This window comes from Procambarus clarkii, chromosome 86 (assembly GCF_040958095.1).
Source record: "Procambarus clarkii isolate CNS0578487 chromosome 86, FALCON_Pclarkii_2.0, whole genome shotgun sequence".
In the NCBI taxonomy this organism is placed as follows: domain Eukaryota; kingdom Metazoa; phylum Arthropoda; class Malacostraca; order Decapoda; family Cambaridae; genus Procambarus; species Procambarus clarkii.
This window is the reverse complement of record NC_091235.1, coordinates 4,275,393-4,295,398: the sequence shown is the minus strand read 5'-3', so window position 1 is coordinate 4,295,398 and position 20,006 is coordinate 4,275,393. Positions and strand designations below refer to the sequence as shown.

General features: G+C 41.2%; 2 protein-coding genes across 4 annotated transcripts in view; one reads left to right on the top strand and one right to left on the bottom strand.

Moving 5' to 3' along the window:
• LOC123769044 (protein FAM185A) overlaps positions 1-2,747 on the top strand; it is a 42,029-nt gene extending 39,282 nt beyond the window's left edge. The window contains exons 6-7 of one of the 2 annotated variants that reach the window (XM_045760002.2): positions 550-790; positions 2,217-2,747. In XM_045760002.2, coding sequence (XP_045615958.2) covers positions 550-757 — 208 coding nt within the window. In that variant the 3' untranslated portion in view covers positions 758-790; positions 2,217-2,747. Of the gene's footprint in view, positions 1-549; positions 918-2,216 lie in introns of those variants that run through there. The other variant, XM_069317018.1, reaches the window with a different exon arrangement.
• Positions 2,748-11,040: 8,293 nt separating this feature from the next.
• Positions 11,041-20,006, bottom strand: part of LOC123769055 (gastric triacylglycerol lipase) — a 45,863-nt gene continuing 36,897 nt past the window's right edge. For both annotated transcript variants that reach the window (XM_045760019.2, XM_045760013.2), the window contains exons 4-10: positions 17,919-18,151; positions 15,562-15,676; positions 15,200-15,443; positions 14,778-14,930; positions 13,624-13,708; positions 13,219-13,361; positions 11,041-13,007 (exon numbers count right to left, since the gene is read on the bottom strand). In XM_045760019.2, the coding sequence (XP_045615975.1) occupies positions 12,846-13,007; positions 13,219-13,361; positions 13,624-13,708; positions 14,778-14,930; positions 15,200-15,443; positions 15,562-15,676; positions 17,919-18,151 (1,135 nt within the window). In that variant the 3' untranslated portion in view covers positions 11,041-12,845. The remainder of the gene's footprint in view (positions 13,008-13,218; positions 13,362-13,623; positions 13,709-14,777; positions 14,931-15,199; positions 15,444-15,561; positions 15,677-17,918; positions 18,152-20,006) is intronic.

Genomic DNA, 20,006 nt, shown 5'->3' with positions numbered 1-20,006 from the left:
TTGACAAATGCTTTTAACTGTAAGACGTTTTGAGTTGTTTTGTAGTTCTTACCTAGTATGTATTTTATTGTGATAATGTAACCAATAGATTGAGAAGCCTGAATGTTAGTACAACTGCCAGTGAATGAATGGTGGTGATGGGTTTTATTGAGAGCCATTTAGTGTAGGTGTGCAGTACAATATTCCTACGGGCGTGGAGTTGCCCACATGGGAGCTCTCTCTCTCTCTCTCATGTGTTTGACCTCCAGACAAGGTCCCCATTTATTACAATCCCATGACTTGATTAAGTGTATAATGAAAATTCCCCAAAAAGGAATCACGCAAGACCCAACTCCTCATTTATAAGCCCACAAGGAATTCAAACTCCCAAAATGGTCTAATGAAGTCTAGTGTGTGACTGCCTAACTTCTGTATTAAGTACAATGTATTGTTCATCCACATATGGTTAAGACATTTCTATTTAGAATATTTAAGCTTCCATTTTATTTAATTACATTCTCTCTTTGCATTGGGGACATTTAAAGCCTGTCATGTAATCTCACCACTCAGGCACGACCTAGACGTGACTGCCCAGTCCTTGGATATCAGCAAGGAGATAAGTTCAGCTGGCATTTTATCTAACAACAATCAGACTTTCAACTTGATAAGAAAAGACAACTCTGAAGCAAGCACACTAAAAGCAACGGTATTAAATGGTTCAGCAAAAGTAAAATGCCAAGACTGGTTTTCATCACTAGGGATAAGAGTGGACACGTGATAGCTATGGAAATAATGGGCAGACATCAAATATGTAAGTCGGTAGATTTACTGAAATTTGTTTATAAAGTTTCATTGAATTTTCCATCTGTCTTGTTTAAACCAGTATAGTCTCTTATTACCTGTTGTTAACTTATTAAATCCTAAGCTACAGTATATAATTCTTAATTTACCTTTTGTTAAAAGTTTACCATGGCCAGGGTTGCATGAAGGGGCAGAGTCAACTTTACTCTAGAATTTCAAGAAATGAACCTGGAAATAACCAACCCCAGGTCAGAGAACTACTTAGTTTCTGTGGCAAATTTTTGCTCAATCAGCAGATTACAGAACCAACTAGGAACATAAATACTCTACATCTGATCTTTACAAACAATGATGAAATAATCAGAGACATTTCAATTTCATATAACACATACTCAGATGACAAGGTCATTGAAGTGAAAACTGACATCAATTCTCATAATAGGCTCAAAGAGATTATCAAGAAAAAGGGTTTATTCAATAAAATCAGTCTATTAATAAACCATAATAAACACACAATTGACTGCCAAAGCATACAAAGTCTGCTTGCAAACATATTCTTTGGTCGATGGTCTAAAAGAGAACCAACTTGGAGGATGCAGGCAATTCTACAGAAGAAAAACATATTCAAAATGCTTAAGCAGAAACAATATTGGGATTAATTCTCTAGGAGATACCCCAATAAATTATTCTGATGCAGACGATAAGTCACAATAACGTGGCTGAAGATATGAAGACTAAACCACACACCAGAAGATAAGGAGACGACGATGTTTCGGTTTGTCCTGGACCTGGACAATCGACTTGATAATGGTCCACGACTGACCAAAACGCCGTCATCTTGTCTTCTGGTGTGTGGTTTAGTCTTCAAATTATTCAGAGTCCAGACCATACTACTGGACAGAGTAACCTCTGACATGGCCTTGTGGATTATGAGGGTGTTGCAAAGAACCAGCCTAGCCATTGTCATGTATTGCAACACACTTCTATAAATGGCTGGGCCCTGATAATTCTATTAATGTGGACTTCTGAATTCATTTAAATTTATAGGCAATTTTGGGATGAAATACTCCAAGTCGTGTAAAAACTATCACCGAAATATATTTATACGCTGTTACGGTATCAGCACCGTTGCTAGTGTGTGGAGTGGCAATTTTGGCACCATCTAGGAACCTGCACTCCAACTCCCAGGTATTAGAGGAGACGCAGACAACGCCATCTATTGGCGATGGTGTGGTGTCGGTGAAAGGTTCCTGTTTCATACCTCAGTTAGGAGGTGAGGTCGATGATGATGACCTCTGGTGGGTGGGGTAACGATACCAACACCATCTAGGTTGTGAATACAGTCACAATTTCAGTTCCCCGATGGAAGGGTGTTATCCGAAGGCCACCCAGTATACTGTACTGTACTGTCTAGCTAATGACGTTCATGTTCACAGAGGTGACGTGAGGAGGTGATTGCGCTGAGGAAGGCAGTTCACCTTGGGCAGTCCAGAACTCCCGACTTGGTCCTGTGAGAGGACAAAGTGGCCGCCGTCGGTAGTAGCAGTGTGTTAACTGCTGGATGTATGTAATGTTGTATGGACTGACGTACCCGGGATTTGGCAAAGAGGCCAAATCTCGGGTACAGCTAATGTGTTGTTAGAGACTTCTGCCAGGGTGTTAGCTACCCCTGTACGTGACTATTTGAGACCCTTGTCAGCTTGTTGCTGAAGCGCTCTGCGAGTGTTTCTGGAGAGCGGGTGTGGGGTATTGGGACATCGTGAGGATACGATGTGTTGACTGGCCTATGTTGAAGGTGAACTCGCCGGTGATTGCCATTGAACGTGGACGACGTATATGTGAAGATAGTGGACTCACTGAGACTTGATGAACACTGCAGATCTATTGAGTGTCCTGAGTGAAAGCGACATAGTGTAAATATGTGTAGTTATACTTGGATATACAATATATATTGTTGAAGGTGATAATGTATTGCGTATTGTTTATCCCCCCTTTATTCTATGCATTAGTACTTGCTACTGCCAGTTTTTGAGACCTTACCATTGACTTTGGGTAGGATCACAGAAGAGGTTATAAAACACGTTAACAGAAAGAATCCGGTTATTTAGGTGTAAATCTTTACAAAAAATACACAAATACATTAGTGTAGGTTTTATCTTAAATAATGCTATTTGTATCGTAGAACATATAGAATGTAGATACGCATAGATATATTTCATCAGTAATTTACAGATATTATATTCTTTGAACAATAAAACATAAATTTTGTCATTAATACATTATATAAACACTTCATGAATAACTATTTACAATTTTATGCACCATAATGAACCACTAAGCAGTTCTGGTGGGCATAGTGATGACCAAGGACAGCATAGCGCCACCTGTTACCAGCAGACGACGCCACCACATGCAGCAAAATACCTCCAATATCGCTAACTCCAGCCTCAACACTGCTATTATCATCAGATTCCTGTCACTAAATCATAAATATGAATTATTTTCCACAAGTTTATTTTCTAAAGGAACATGAGATCCCACTACATGATGGGTAAATGGATAAAACTGCTCCTGCCGTGTGCTGTGGATGTCTGCCTCCCACTGTGAACATCATAACCAGCATTGTATTCACTGATATCTGAACCTTGTACATAGTTCAATATATTCACTGATATCTGAACCCTGTACATAGCAGGAAGAGTAATAATTATTAATTAATTATATTCTAATTATTATAATAATTATAATAATTGTTGCAATTAATAATTATTACTCTACCTTCTACTTGGTCTTGAAGGATGCCGGCCTCGTGTGAAAGGGGGCTGTGATGATCTCTGTCTGAAACCCGTAGGTGCAGGGCTCGGAAGTCCACCTCCAGGGGGCTTGTGTAGCCCAGGCTCTGCTTCAGGTGGCTAGGGTCGTTCTTGCCCTTGCTGGGATGGTTCTTCTCCGGCTCCGACCACGGTGGTCTCCAGGTTTGGAGTCCCTGTGCCTTCTTTCACCAAACTTGAGGTAACCTCTGGAGCTGGAGCCTCTAAGGCAGTGCGATGTTACCTCCAACCTCATTCTGATAGCTTCTGCGACAGCACTGGAACCAATCGTATTGGCGTTTGCCTTTCCATTGGAGACTCTTGGCGCCATGGAGAGGGACCTGCTGCATGGGTGATAGCTTCTTCCCCATATCAACCTACCCTGGCCTTGCGCCCTGGAGAGGCCACTCCAGACCAACAACCAAAGTTCAAATAACAAACTGGAGTGAAAGACACGGGAGGAAGTGCAGAACAAAACCAGTGAGGAGTAGAGGTGCCATAGACACAGAGAGCATTGAATGAACATCCCCCTGCAGTAGATGGTATCTTGGTGTGATGAGGGGGCTCTTGTGTGCCACCCACAGGTAGGAGGGGGAAGCTCTTGCTCATGCTTCCCTCTTCTGCCTGCTGTGGTGGTGCATGAGCTGAATACATCCTCATGTGTTATCCGTGTATGAAGACCCATGTATGCCGTTATGTTCCTTCATCTAAGAGTTCAGCCTACCCAGTGGCTGCAGCCCCTGGGGTAACATGCTTCTTTGGTAAGGGGGATGGGGGGTTATTTAAATTAATTCATCTGGTTAGCCGTGCCTAGTTAGACATCGGGTCAAGTGGGTATTGTGGAGTTGGTATCCGTATCGGTCCCTGTGATACCATTCGGCCCCTCAGTGGTTACTCATGTATACTGTTGCAGTTACTTCCTGGGTTTGCTTGCCCCATGTGCTAGTGCCCTCTATGTGGGCTCTGTGGTGAATGAGGGTGCTGGGCAGTGAAGTTTGTTTAGATTACTTTTATGTATACTTATTGACCCTCTTTTTCCCTTCTCAGACTCCTGGGGTGGATGAACAGACCCCCTAAGTCAGACTGTGTTTTTAGATCGGCCCCATAGCTCTATCTGCAGTGGGTCCAGACCAAGCTTTCTCTCAGATTATTCCTATCAATCCTTTCTCTTTCCCTCACATTTCTTTGGCAGGGTTGAACTTCAAGCCTTTGGTGGTGACTACCTCATCATCTGGTGTGGCTCCATCTTCCATTTTGACAAACGTATCATTTACCCTCTTCCTTCACGGGAGTCCGTTGCCATATCCTCACTGGAACACGCATGATTCCTTCCAACTCTACTACATTCCAGGATTTGATTGGCCTCCTTTATGGCCTAAGAATTTTGATCTTTAAGATGAGCATGCACAACCTTATGACTTACACATTTATAAGTCACTAATTACCTCTTTAGATACCAACCGATATCTTTTAACTCCACCCTGACTGGCACACATGTAGTTGTGGCCCCCTTCTCAAGAGTCAGTTGCTTTGTTCTGTGTTGGTAAGACCCTGGTTTGGTTTCCAAAAATGTCAAGTTAAATGCCAGCATTGGCATAGTCATTCTTCCACATCATGTTGATAGTTCCCCCTGCCCTATAGATATTTTTATTTTCATGGGAAAAATGTGTAAATTCTACATCATGTTGTGAGTTAAGATAGGGACCTCAAAGACTGCTATGAGGATATTAACACTTTGGCGTGCCCCGCGCACCACCCCTCAACTGTGCGATTTGGGTCCCAGCGTTTCACGGGAGCGCGCGTTAATTCTGAAAAGTGTATACTCTCTTCAACTTTGTCACCTTAATTCTCGTCCTACGAGATTAAATTTGGTATCATTGTGTTCGCAATAGAATTCTCTACAGAACTAAATGCATATAAACTCCAAAAGCCTGGCTAATTACCCGCAGCAAACAGAGAAAGTGCGAGCGTGTTACCAAGGAGCACGCAAAAGCGATAAAATGTGTTCACTCTTTTCACTCTGGTCACCTCAATTTTCGTCCTAGGTCTTTCATTTTGGTATCAATGGGTTCGCAATAGAATTCTCTAGAAGAACATTAGCATATAAAATAAAAAACCTGGTCACGCTCCACCCGCCGACGAGTTGAAGACGGGCCACATGTTAACCGCGAGTGAGGGCCCAGACTCCTTCCAGCTACACTCCCAATTCCTGCCCACAAATGTTTAGTATTTAGTATTTTAGTATATGTAGTATTATAGTTTAGTATTTTTTGTGTAGTAGTTGTACATCACATAAGCATTGTAGATAGCCATTTGCACAAAATAGATGGTCATTTTCTTCATCCATTTGTGAGTTTTCCCTATGAAGTGATAATATTTGATCATTTGGTCAAAGTGATCAACACCTTTCATGTTTGTATTGTAGTCACAGATTGCATTCGGCTTTTTGACAGTTACCAAACAGTCCCAAAAAATCGGATAAAAACCTGATTTTTGGCAATTATTTTAATGGATGACGCAATGCTGCGTCATCCCCGAGATTACCGACAGTAAATGGATGACGCAATGCTGCGTCATGCCCGGGCGAAAGTGTTAAATATATCCTCGAGGCCCAGGGTTATTCTATCACCTGATTGATACGTTCACTCAACCCCTCGTGGGCATCGTCATCAGCCCCTTTGAAAAGTTAAGATCACTTGATTGCAGGACCCTTCCGTCTTCCATAATTGTTGCCGGTGCTCCATTCAGCAATACACATCCTCTCCATGCCTCTGCAATAGGTGTTTGAAATTTGGACATAATCCTGTGAAATACACTAGTGAGGTGTCCCTTTGCTCCTTGTGTGAAGACCCTGGTAATTTTAAGTCGGAATGCTTTACTACTACAGCTCACTGCATTAATTGGGCTGAGGTCCATTCTTCCTTATCCTGCACATGCATGCACTAAAAATTTGAACAAGCTATCCTCAGTTTAAAACTTCTTCATTGTACTGTATATCTTTCCCCAAGGCAAGACCTTAGGTCCACCATCTAAATTCTCTCTCTAACATGACCGATGCCCATGTGTTATTGCACTTCTTTTCCCAACCCTTCTTCACTTCCCAAGTCCACAATTGTTTCCAAGCCTTAAACCCGAACACTTCTGCCAGCTTTCCTCCTCTTGCTACTCTGTGATCTGCAACTGAGGGTGTTCCTCCTGACCCATGGACCATTATTTCCACCCTAACTTCCCAGTTTTCTCCTGCTTGTTGCCCTGGTGTCTTTTCTCCCCTCCTCCCTCTTCTCTGTTCTCTTTGACCTCCACCTTTAGTCCCCATTTTTCTTCTCAGCCCTTCCCTATGTCCTGTGTCCCTCATCGACAACTGTCCATCCAGGCTGAATTCCTTCTTACTTCTGGATGTTCTCGTGTTGTTTACTCTCATTCTCCCTCTCCACCTGACACTATGGAGGCTGCCACACAGCACATTGCTACTGGCACACCTGTGTCTCAGTCAGAAAAGTAAACCTGGTTCCTATCCTTCTTCCTCTCCAGTGGATAAGAAGAAAACATTCAAGTTTAGCCCCCACTCCACTTCTGATTCTGTCCCCTGCTTCTCCTCTTATCTCAAGAGATGGAGTCAACTGACATCACTATGGGAACTCTCAACCCTTACTTCTCCCTCTGATGCTGCCCTTGATCCACACCCGCACCCCCATTCCCTTGACTGCCACTCACCAGACCATGCCAGTTAACCTTCTCGCCTCTTTCTTGACACTACCATCTTTACTGGATTTACCTAACCCCCCTCCCCCCTCAAACCCTGACTTCACTGGACCTCCCCAATTTATTGTCCTTTGCCTTAGTTTTTCTCCATTTATTGTTACTGTTCTATCTGTTCATGACTATGTTTATTCTTCAATGGTTTTTATGCCAATTTCCATGAACTCCAATTTCTGATCTTAGTTTTCACCACTTTGCATGTCTCCAGAAGCTGATGTTTGGTGTGTGTTTATACACATTAGGCATACATCGAGACATCAAGATTACCCCCCCCCCCGACATCTGATTACTTTATTTTGTTTAAGAAGGTGAATGTAGTGGCTCGTAGGACCATCTGTATGGCTTTGCATGAAAGTTGGAAATCTTATGGCTCCACATATTCCAGTTGACACCACTCTCCCTCAGATCTAGAAAAAAATATCCATAAGATTGTGGATAAATTTGTTGTAGACATCTTGTCTGTTGTTCACCTCCATGGTTGTCATGGCAGATCCAGTGTTGGTCTCGAACGAACTGGGTTCGCACTTTCAACTGTTCTGGTACTCTGCTTCCTCCTACTTTCCTTACTCATAAACCCCTTATTAAATCTTGCCCCTTAGACTTTAGCACTTGTTTACAGCTCCCCTATAACAATTTCTTCTCTTTTGGATTTCAAGTATGCTTTGACCCCCCTGCAGTTCTATGGTGGCAGGCTGATGGCCTTCATTATGAGATGCTTTGTCATCTCCCTGAGTGCACTTTTTAGTATGTGCCTAATATCTATAACCATATTTGGGAGATGTTGTCAATCCCCCATGGACTAGCTTGAGGCAGTTATTCTTTCCATTCTGAAACACGGTACTCAAGGGACTTCCCTTAGGATTTTTGCCCCATTGCCCTGACTAGCATTTGCAAACTTTTTGAACATATGGTCAATGTACGTCTGATGTGGTTCTTAGAACACTATCACCACCTCATCCACTCAAAATTTAGCTTTCAAGTGTGGCAGCACAACTGATGTTTTAGTTAAATTAACTTAGAAGTGTACATTTGTACTGCATTTGCTGTGAAGACCTCCATTGTTGCAGTTCCCAAAGGTAGTATTCTGACCACTATCTTTTCCTAGTTGCCCTAAATGGTCTTCCTTCCTCTCTTCCCTCTGGCATTTTTTGGCCCTTTGTTGATTATCTTACTCTGTTGTCAGGGCAATAGCTCCCCTTTCTTCCAATGAGAACTTCAATTTGCAATTGATGCCGTGTTGTCTTGAGCCACTGATCATGGCTTCAAGTTCTCTTCAACCAAGACTTATTAAAGCAGTTCATTCTATTATCCACCATTGTCACTATGGTACTTCTTCTGTATAAAGACTCTGCTAAACTTTTGAGGTTGATCTTTGACTCCTATTTGTCTTGATCACCCCATACCTGCTTGATGGGGTTCTGGGAGTTCTCCCCAAGCCCGGCCCGAGGCCAGGCTCGACTTGAGTTCATCAGTACTACTGCAATATAGTACACAAGACACACACACACACACTCTCACCCTCGCTCCCCTCGGTGTGCGTTTTAATCCTGCTTTGCAAGTTAAATCTGACTATGGACTCTCTAGCAGCCGACAGTATGGCATTATGTCGATTGTTAGATGAACAGAGGCGGAGGAGAGCAGTTACTCCGCGTGGACGAACGATCATAACTACCCCGCCGAGATTACTCCTGCTCGTCATTGTTGTGATTCAACACAGCAAGCTGGAAAAACAGGAGGAGGAGTAGTAGTAGTAGTAGTCGAGTAAGTGAGTAGGTAGTGGACTTTTTTGTTTTGGTAGGGACGCGAGTCTTATTTTCCTCAGTGTCACCCTCAGTATATCTTACCTCCGAGTTTAATGCTCTAATTTTGGCTGTCCCGCCTGCTCCTCTGCCTCTGTTGCAGTGCCTTGTCGTATTGATGCTCTGCACCATACTGGGTTATGCCTCAACTCTGGTGTTTTCATTCATCCCTCACCTAGAGCTTGTATGATGAAACCGGCATTCTGTCTCTACAGTCATCGTGATCATTACTGCTTTCGCTGCCTTGCGCAGTCCCTGCAACACCCTCACTCTTGCTTATGCCATGCTTTGACTGTTACCCCTAATGTGGGCCCTGTTCATTTTATCACCTTCCTTTTTCTGTATGGATGTCTTGCAAGATTCCCTCTCAGTTCATGTTAGCAATATCTCTCATTGTGACATTCCATCCTTGTTCCCCATGGAGGGAGTCCCACTTGCAAAGGTTTGCAAGACCTTAACCCACATGGTAAAGGCTTTTATCCGTCCTATTGCTATGAAATGCCTTTTCCTTTAACACTTTTCTTTGTACACATGCTCCATTGCCCTCTTCACAGATGGGTTAAAGTCCACCAGTGGTGTAGGCTACTCTGTTGTCTTTCCTGACCAAGCCTATATGTGGTGTCTGCCTCCTGAGACAAGCATCTTCATGGCTGAACTTTATTCAATTTTGTATGCACTTCGTCAATTGATTTCCCAAAGTCAACTTCTCATTGCAGTTGACTCTGTGCCTTTATGGCTCAAGAGTCATTTAACCCTATGCGTCCTGCAACCCGTCCTCAGTCTCTGTTCATTCCATCCAGCGGTCAACCCTAAACATGCATTCATAAATTTTAACATGCTGTTAAATGCTAATATAGGAATTTTTTCAAATATAATTTATGTATTAGCATATTGTTCATATTTAGACATTGGTTAGGTTAGATGTTGAGATTCTGTTGGCGATTATTTATATTTGTTATATGTGGGCAACCCGTTCTCAACTCGAGTCCATTACATCCAGCGGTCGACCTCACAGACGCATTCATAAATTTTAACATGCTGTTCATTCAAAACAGGAATTTTCTCAAATATAAATTAATATAATAATATATTAGCATATTGTGCATATATAGGCATGGTGTTTAGGTTCTGTTGGCAATTATTTGTAGTATGTGGATGAAGCGTTTACAGTGTTGTGGTTCGAACAAAATTCGTCAGTGAAGCACTTGTTCCAGAAGTGTTCAAATGAAATCAGTTGCGAGTCGTGTGTAAACTGTTTTTCATTTATAAACAGGGGGTTTGGCGGGTGCATGGAATCACTTTGTCTTTGTTTGGAGGACGGGCTGACTAAACTCATGGGTATTTAATGGAACACTGCCCTGCTCCTCCTTGTCCAAACTACATCGTTTCCCATTACAATTCTACACCTTGTAGAATTTCCTGATTTTCAGAATTCTTGTAAATCTTTCTTTCCTTACATCCACACCAATTGAATCCTTGGGGAAACCAGTACTTTGATGTCACTCGCCTTATGTCGATTTATTCTAGTATTGACATCCTGTGCGAAATTTAGTACCTTTCTGAACATCCCACAATGCTTACAGTGCTACGTAGTCTTCCCGGTCTTCTTAAATGGTTATTACCTTGCTGCAGCAGTGCAGATGGAATTGCTCGTTTTGCACAACAACTTGGTACCTTTGTGTATCCTAATTTTATTAGAACCCATTCCAGGCATTTTCTCACCCAGTACAAAAACTAACTTTATAATCTTAAGCAGTCTAATAATTTTGTCAATATTCCACTATCTTGCAATTCTCTTCATTAATTTTGAACATATATAAAATTAATACATTAGATTCGGTAAACATTTTATGGTGCAATATATATATAAATACATTGGTACAGTAAAACAATTATTTTTGTTATTTATTAAAATGACAAAACAAATTAAAGGTTTTCTGGAAAATGCATCATTAACAAACAAAATTGCTTGCAGTGTTTCATCAGACTCCAAAAAGGGTTCTTCCCCTACCTTGAGGTTACCTTAAGGTGTTTTCGGGCTTAGCTTGCCATGGCCCGGTCGTTGACCAGGCCTCCTGGTTGCTGAACTGGTCAACCAGGCTGTTGGACGTGGCTACTTACAGCCTGACGTATGAGTCACAGCCTGGTTGATGAGGTATCCTTTGGAGGTGTTTGTCAAGTTCTCTCTTGAACACTATGAGGGGTTGGCTAGTTATGCCCCTTATGTGTAGTGAAAGGGTGTTGAACAGTCTCGGGCCTCTGATGTTGACAGTGGGATATATATGTTTTGTAGTGGGATATATTTGTTTTGTTTTCTGCTTTTTAACGGCTGCTTCAACATAACCCCTCTTGTGGTTTTGTGTGGCCTCTATCACCATTTTAACGTTGCACAGCTTCAATATTTCATAGTGTAGTTATTCCTCCATAGTTAATCTAGTGCCGCCTTCACACCCAGGGTGGGGCCGTAGTTGGCTTGGACCAGTTTAGTATGCCCTAATAATGAAGTTCTCCCTTTTCCCATTTTCTCTGGGGTTACAGAGACCTCCAAATGGGTTTCAATTTTTTTTCCCTGGCTCTTCGCAGCCCCATAGGAGGGGCTTCTTGACAGTTCCTTTGTTGCCTTGGCCAAGGTACGAGCTGAGGATTTCAGGTGCATGCATGGGTGGTCTGAGGCCCTTGACTCCTCATCAGGGTGTCTCGATGGCATTTGCTCCTTTATCCTTCTTTGATAATTACTTGGTCCTTTATCGCCCCATGTGGGGTTGTCCAATACTGCGCTTCATGTCTGTTTTGCTCCTTCCTCCTCGCCACCCCACCTCACAGAGCATTTTCAGGTGCCTGTGGATGAGTCTGCATTCACCTATTTGTGCCTGCAAGATTGAGCTGTAGACCCCACCTTTCTAACCTTCCATTCTACCAACTCCTAACCTATTTTCACTATTATATCCTCTCACATTTAAATTAATTAACCAAAAATCTAAGTTGCTGAGCTGAGATACTGTACATATGGTAGTTCTCGAACCCATTGTCGATACATACATACATACATTGACTAGTGCAACTTTCTTAAGTAAATAAAATTTGGGATTTGGATCACTGTAGGTAATAAATGAGGATGATTGTTACCTCTCCATCGCTACCACTGAATGGGGGTTGGTGTATGTTAAGCAAATCAAATTATAAAAGTAGCTCACAGCACATGTAAATTGCCTAAGCTTAGAGACTTGTGGGCATTCTCGAACCCATTGTCGATATAATAATTCACTAAAAACTGAAGCTAGCTTGCCACGGCTAACTTGCTTAGCAAAATAAACTTTTGGGGTTCAGTTCTTGAACCCATTGTGTGCCTCTAACCACTTTCACTGCCGCCCACGGGGTGGGTTATGGGGTGTTTAATAAGCATCTGCACACAAACACGCAATTACACACGCATACTCACACGCAATTACACACGGATACTCACACACACACAATCACACATCATTGTAGTACAATAAAAGATGTTCTAGAACCTACCATCTGTAGAAGATTTTCTACATTATTTAGATAAAATAAGTTTTATTAAATACACTTCTATACAGTACCTGTATAAGGTTATCTTACAACTATAGACCCTGACTAACAACTGTCAGTGCTATTGTTGTTGTGCAGTGCTAGACATTCACATAAAGTCCCAAGTTCATTATTGGTTCCTTCACTAATATTTGTTAATAGCTTCATCAAGGATGTCAAAAACTTTTTCATATACAAGAGACCGAGCATCAGTGGCCCAAAGAAAGTCCAAATGACTGAATATAGGATTAGAAACTTTGTAGCAAGCTTCAACATGTGGCAACTCCTCCTCCAACCGATGGACATCCTATGGAATAAAATACATTGTGTTACTTCTACACTGCTAGTATCAGTGTACAGTATTATTTATATGTCCAGAATCTTAGGAATAAAATAAAAATACTGAACACTACTTATCCAAAAACTTAATTTAAAGTATCAATATTACTGTAATATCCTCATAATAAAAAAATTCCATGTATATCTATAGTATATGGAGAAACAAATGATGGAGTTACCTTCTCTCCTATAAGCCAATCATTTAATGACCAAAACATTGTGATGGGAACATTGATATTTGTCACATTGTACACTGGAGGCTCAACTTGGCCATAACGCTCCAAATTACTCTCTCTACCCCAGTCAAAATGTTGGAAACGCCCTGCAATGTGCAAAATGGCAATCATTAAATACACTATATTTAACTTTTTAAACATTAATTATAATTATTTGTATTACAATGATATAGGCAAATTACATGAAACTTAATGAAAATCTGATTGTAACACGATTTAGTACTGCATAATTAAAACATATAAATTTAAGAATAACAGTCGAGATCTTTCTATGCTTGAAAGGTTAAAGAAGAGCTTTACACACTTAAGACAATCTGATATTCCTCACTTTCCAAGAGTGATCTTTACCTGACGTGAAGCCCTGTGCAAAGTGGAACAGTGTTTGTGTAGATGCTCCAGCAGGGTTGTGGGAGAGGATCACTGGCACCATTTCCTAGAAACATTTTAATTTCAAAGATAAGGTTTTCTAAAGATATCACTCAACTTTACATAGGAATACAAGTACACTATATTTACTGTAACTGTAATATCATTTGAGGAAATGTAAATTGTAGTTTTTTTTGTAATGCAAAAAACAGCATTGTAATTACAGTACCCTTTTTCCACATGACACTGTCTTCCTAAAGCCATGATTTGTTAAGTTGTTCACAGGTTATGTCAGCTAATTCCAATGTTTTCAGCAAGCCTTTACTTCCTATTGTAAAGGCTTGCAGAAAGCCTGCACTTATGATATCACTGTGATAACCACCTGCACAATTTGCATGACCAAACAATTTTATTTCCAGACATATTAATTTACAGTGTACTGTATTACTGAAAAAGTCATTTGATTATGTTTAATAACCTATATGTTTCAACTCTGAACCACAGGCTTAAATTGTATCACAAGAGACACATTCAAAAGACAGTAGTAATGTCGCTGGTGGCTAGCTAGAGGCCCTTCCCACTTCTCATCCAGTCTTTGGCATATTGTGATACCTCACTTTTTGTAGCTTAATTACTCATTGTTGAAATGACATTAGGAAATGACTGTGTGTACTTATGTCTGTGCAGAGACTTAAATTCTAACTATGCTTTAAGGAACTGCAGGAAATGCTATGAGTGCTAGTGGCCTTGCCAGAATGTAACTGTCACCAATGTATGTGCTCTCAACCAGTTGTACCTTTTTGTATAAATGAATAAAATTTGTGACGTTCAAAAATTTCAGTAAGGGTGCAGAGTGCTGTCTCGGAATGGGGTTTGTCATTGTTTTCAATGTAAATTTATGTTGAGTAATTAAGGGTCGAAGGTAACTTTGGTTAGCATTAAACATGCATGCACACACATGTGTGCATGTGTGTGTGTGTGTGTGTGTATTTTGAAGTCTAATCTTCCCCATTTATTTTTAATTTGTATTTTATTCATTTGTGGTCTTTAAAGTTGCATATGACTCCTGGTTTATATTGTTTAATATTACATATAGTGCAGTCTCGTTAATGAAAGTGTCAACAACAACAACTTACCTGATCAGCCCTGGATGGGTCAAAGCCAGTTATGAGAAACTGGAGGTTCTCACAGAAGGCGTGACTGCCACACACGCGGTAAGGTTCCCACAGTGAGATCAGTAATCTGTTCGTCATCAACTCTTGGTCATTCCCCAGGAGCCGTAACACCAACTACAACAAATATTATATAATATACACTATATATTATATAGACACTATATCAGGATGGGCCATCTACTTAACCACATTGTAAGAAGGATGTCATTTAAGCAACAATTTATAAATTACCAGCATATAGATTTTGACTCAGAGTCGAGTCAAACCTCCCCCACCCGTCCTTCTGTCTGGTCCCAACGTTATTCAAACCATATTTTATTAAAAGCTATTTCAGTTCCAGTTGTCATGTTTCCAGAATAAACAAAGCCAGTGATTGCATTTACCTGCAGTTCGTTTACTAATGGTGCTAGATACTTTATAGGAGAAACAATGTTAGTAACGGTGGCCACTGGGGCCAGGGCCACCATGGAGGCAACTCTCTGCTGATACTCCGGCTGGGAACTCATGAGAGCGAAGAACACCGTAGTGCCCATGGAGTGGCCCAGGTAGTGTAGCCGCCTCGCTCCCGTCTCCTCCAGGACGTAGTCCAGCATGGCGGGCAGGTCGTAACGAGCCATCTCGTCGTAGCTGTACCACCACCATCATTAATCTTTCACATTTATTATGCAAGAATTCACTAGATATAATGCTGTTAAATTCCCAATCTTACATTATTACAATTAAATACATGACTGTGCAAACTCGCCTGAATTTCCAAAAACGTGGATCTTTGTGCGTGAGATTCATATGCCTTCGTGAATAAATATTTCCACGGAAGTTACCCATCCAGACATCATAGCCAGCGTCAGACAAGAGATAAGCTGTATAGGAGAACAAAAGTTAAGTACAAACAAGCATAGCAACGGCGCTTCCATCGTTGTCCCACAAGCTTATTTTCTGTTCTAAGTACAGATTTGGTCATTCTTTCCGTGTTCAAATCTGGGAGTTTATTTTACTCTACCTTGACATGTTATCTAACTTCTCCGGGTTTACAAAAATCACCTTAACTCCCTAGTAGTTAAACTTCCCCCTCACATTACTCGACATTTGCTGAGGGTTATCAGACAACCATTTGTGTGCTCTTTCCTTCAGTTTAACCAGTCATTCCGCAGCACTTCCCCGTCCTCAGTCTTTACTTCTCTTATCTCTGCGTTGTTTACAAATATTGACATGTAGGTCTTGGGTAAATAATTATCAAAAGAAAGCACCAAACAGGGAAGATTATGTAGCACCCTCTGTGTCGCTGGGTATTCAAAAAGACGCTAAATATCACTAAGATGTCAATACCATTACAAAAACACATATGGCGAGCGATATCAAAGGTATAAGATTCACTAAGGATTCTATCAAAGGACACTAGACCTCGAGGAACATTAGTAAAGCAAGACAACGTCCTAAAAAAAATCAGGACATTAAGAAGATGGTGAATGACTAGGCGGGACAATGCACTTGGGACAATAATAATTAATTTATTGTGTCGGGGGACAGGAAGCTAGAGTGCATTCATACATGTGAGGCTTTTAATCGAGGGGACTCTAAGGGACGAGATTCGATAAGGTGTATACAATGAGGAAGGGAAGGGAACTATCAGGGGAAAGTGCCAAGCCATTAGACTATATAGCACTGGGAAGGAGTCAGGATAAGGATTTGGGATGGGACGGGGGGAAAGGAATTGTGTCCTCGGTCGGGGACTGAACCTGCATGAAGGTACAGTGAGGAAAGTATGAGGAAGATGAATATTCGAGATAACTGTTGAAAGTGTGACCCCAGTTCGTCTGCGACCAACACCGTATCTGCCACAACAGAACCATGAAGGATGGGCGACATGTCTGGAACAAATTTACTCTCAACCTTTTGGATTTTCTTAAGCCATAATGGTGACATAAGATTTCCAACTCTCACACTTAGCAGTACGGATGGTCCTATGGGCCACTGCACTCCCCCTTCTGAAACAAATGAATCGGATCCCTCTTTTCCAAGCTGCATGCTTACAGCGTAAAGTCCGAACTCCACTAGGGAACGCACTTCCGCATGCCACGGGAGTAGCGAGGAGTAGAGCAGAGGGCAGCGTCAAATAAGGTGTCATAAAAAAGAAGGAGGGCTTGCGGGAGAGGTAGGTCAGTGACCGGAAAGAGTAGTTTAGACTCTAGTCAGCCTTTTTTAACTGCCACCAACGAAATGAGGAGGCCAGGAAAAAAAAAAGGTATGGGGATGGGGAAATGGTCACTGATGTGATCATCAAGGACCCTCCACTTCAGGTTTATATAAATAGAAGAGGAGCAGAGAGAAGGAGCAATACAGGAAAGGGTGCGAGTCAACACGAGTAGGTTCGACAGAATTCAGGACATATAAAGAAGAAGAGGACGAACGGTTCAAGGCGGCGGCCCCGGGTGTTTGTCAGACCATCGCCAGATGGCATGACGAGTTACAATCTCCCGCAAGGAGGAAAGGCTCCGGTAATGAGTCCAACAGGTGTTTAAGATCAGGAAGAGAAAGTGGAATATGTGGGAGGGAATAAATGGAACAGACTGTGTACCATTTACTCACAAAGATACGGCAACAGAGGAATGAATGTTTGACTGACAAAGCAGGGGGACGGAGGGAATATTTCGAGCCAAAAGAGCAGTAAAGTTAGGAGTCCCAACTACAGCTGGAGGGAAGAGAGAGGATACCTTACATTGTCTTGGCTTTTATGTGTATACCTTTGATTTATACTTACATGCGGGATTGACATGAATATGGAAGAGAACAGGTTGAAATATGATCACTGAGAACATTGATGGTCCAAGTTCTATCCACACCACCCGAATGTGTCATTATATTACTGCGAGAAATTAATAATTCTAGTTTTCAGTAAAAAAAATCAATGACCGCTAAATCTGAATGACTTATGATAAAATCATCTGCAAAGAATGAATTTTATGCATGCTTAAACATTTGATTTACACACGTTAAATTATTGAGCTTTAGTGTAAATATGTTTCCCAAAATGTGTGCATATATCGCGTCTGTGACTGGAGAAGTGTACCAGAGAGGTAGAACAGACCTGGCGAGCGTACTGACCTAGAGAGTCCTGTTTGGTGTTTGTGTTCCAGTTGTCCGAAGACCCCATCAGTCCATGCTGCAGAAATACCACTTTACCGGACGAAGAGGAGTTCGAGGCGTGCTGGTCCATGTAGCGAGGGGTCGTGGGTACCTCCGTCTCTCCCGTGTCTGTGGCCGGGCTCAGTGCAGGTCCCTCGCCACTGTCTGAAGCATTCCACCTCGCCCTCACAGGAGGATCCGTCTCGCTTTCTCTGTTAAAATTACCAAGCTCAGCAATGTACATTTTAAAATATTCCACTCAATACTTAAGCGTGCACCATCCTGTTCTATAGGACAGGCTTGCTGCTTCTACACAAGTTGCAAAATATAAACTATTACATTTTATAATAATAGAAGGAAACCTATGTGTTTAAAGTATCTATATTCATTAACCAAAATCAGGTTATACACAAACACACGCCAAATTTGCAGATATTCCTGAAAGCCTGAAACTTGTGCCGAACCCGACTGGCTTGTAACATTACCCATAATGACGTTATGGGTAATGAAGTTATAATGACGTTATGGGTAATGAAGTTATAATGACGTTATGGGTAATGAAGTTATAATGACGTTATGGGTAATGAAGTTATAATGACGTTATGGGTAATGAAGTTATAATGACGTTATGGGTAATGAAGTTATAATGACGTTATGGGTAATGAAGTTATAATGACGTTATGGGTAATGAAGTTATAATGACGTTATGGGTAATGAAGTTATAATGACGTTATGGGTAATGAAGTTATAATGACGTTATGGGTAATGAAGTTATAATGACGTTATGGGGAGGGCCCCATCCCCCCATCTCCATGTTTCATGTGTGAAGGATGGGCGAGGCCGGCTTGCCCCAAGCCTCTAGCCTCCATTCACACATTTTTTTATATATATGAAATAAACCAGTTAAGGTTTGCGAGGCGCCAACGAAGGTCAGCTAGGGACCAGAAACTAGCTTAGATATACAGCAAATTTCCACTAACACCTTGAAGAAGATACGAACCCTGGACTAAATTAGCGATAATGTTACGAACAGGGTGGTCTAGTTGTAATAAAACCTGGCGTCGAGAGAGTGAAGCAAAGAGTACATTGTTATTATTCGTTGATTTTTTTAATTTCTTTGTAATGCACCCCATACCTATTCCGTGGGCGGTGGTGGAAGGGGTTACAGAGGCGCATAATCGGTTCAGAAACTGAACTCATAGTTCATTTAGCCGAGCAAGTAACAATCTTTTGAAGCTAGTTACACAATTATTGATGTTATATATACATGTACATTTATATACAGTCATTTACACAAATATATTCACACATATCGATAATCTTTTTTTATCACAAGTGATTCAACAAGAGGTTCACAACAGTCAACTATACAAGGCACTTTACATCTATGATGAGTCACAGTTACTAGTCTTGCTCCATGTCACGAATCTTATTACGATTCTGCCAATTCTCCCGAACCTCGTATTATGTTATTGTTTTCTCTACGTAAATATTGCTGTCAGTTGTATAAGATTTGTGTATATAGATATATATAAATTATATATATATAACATAGATAGCCGAGTAGTGTGTGTAAGGTTGTTTTGGTGGTGGATGTCACGTGAAATTAGCCGTGTGGGCGGTTGACAATATTTGGGAATGGCCAGGGCGATTGTTAGCATATCAATTGCCTACAGTTTTATTATTTATTTATTCCCATATTGGTAGCCGTAATATTTCAAGGAATGTGAGACCAGTAATTACAACTCTTAGCTAATAATGTTGGAGTTTAGGGCTGACCTTTGTAAATAGAATGTTCACAATGTTCATGCGAACATTAATTGGTGTTTGGGTAGACGGTTAGTCGACGTTGGGCCTGCGGACCACGTCCTGGGCAGTAGAGTGGCGGCTGCGGTCGAGTGCAGTTGTGTTTAAGCTAAGTTCTTGGTTTTTGTTATTTTAAGCCCATATAAATATTAATTTATCTGGATAGACGATTTTAGTGTATTTATGGCTTACTCCTTATTCTGGTGATAGTGCTCAGGTCTCAAATAATTACTTGCATTCTATAGTATTACATGCTGATAA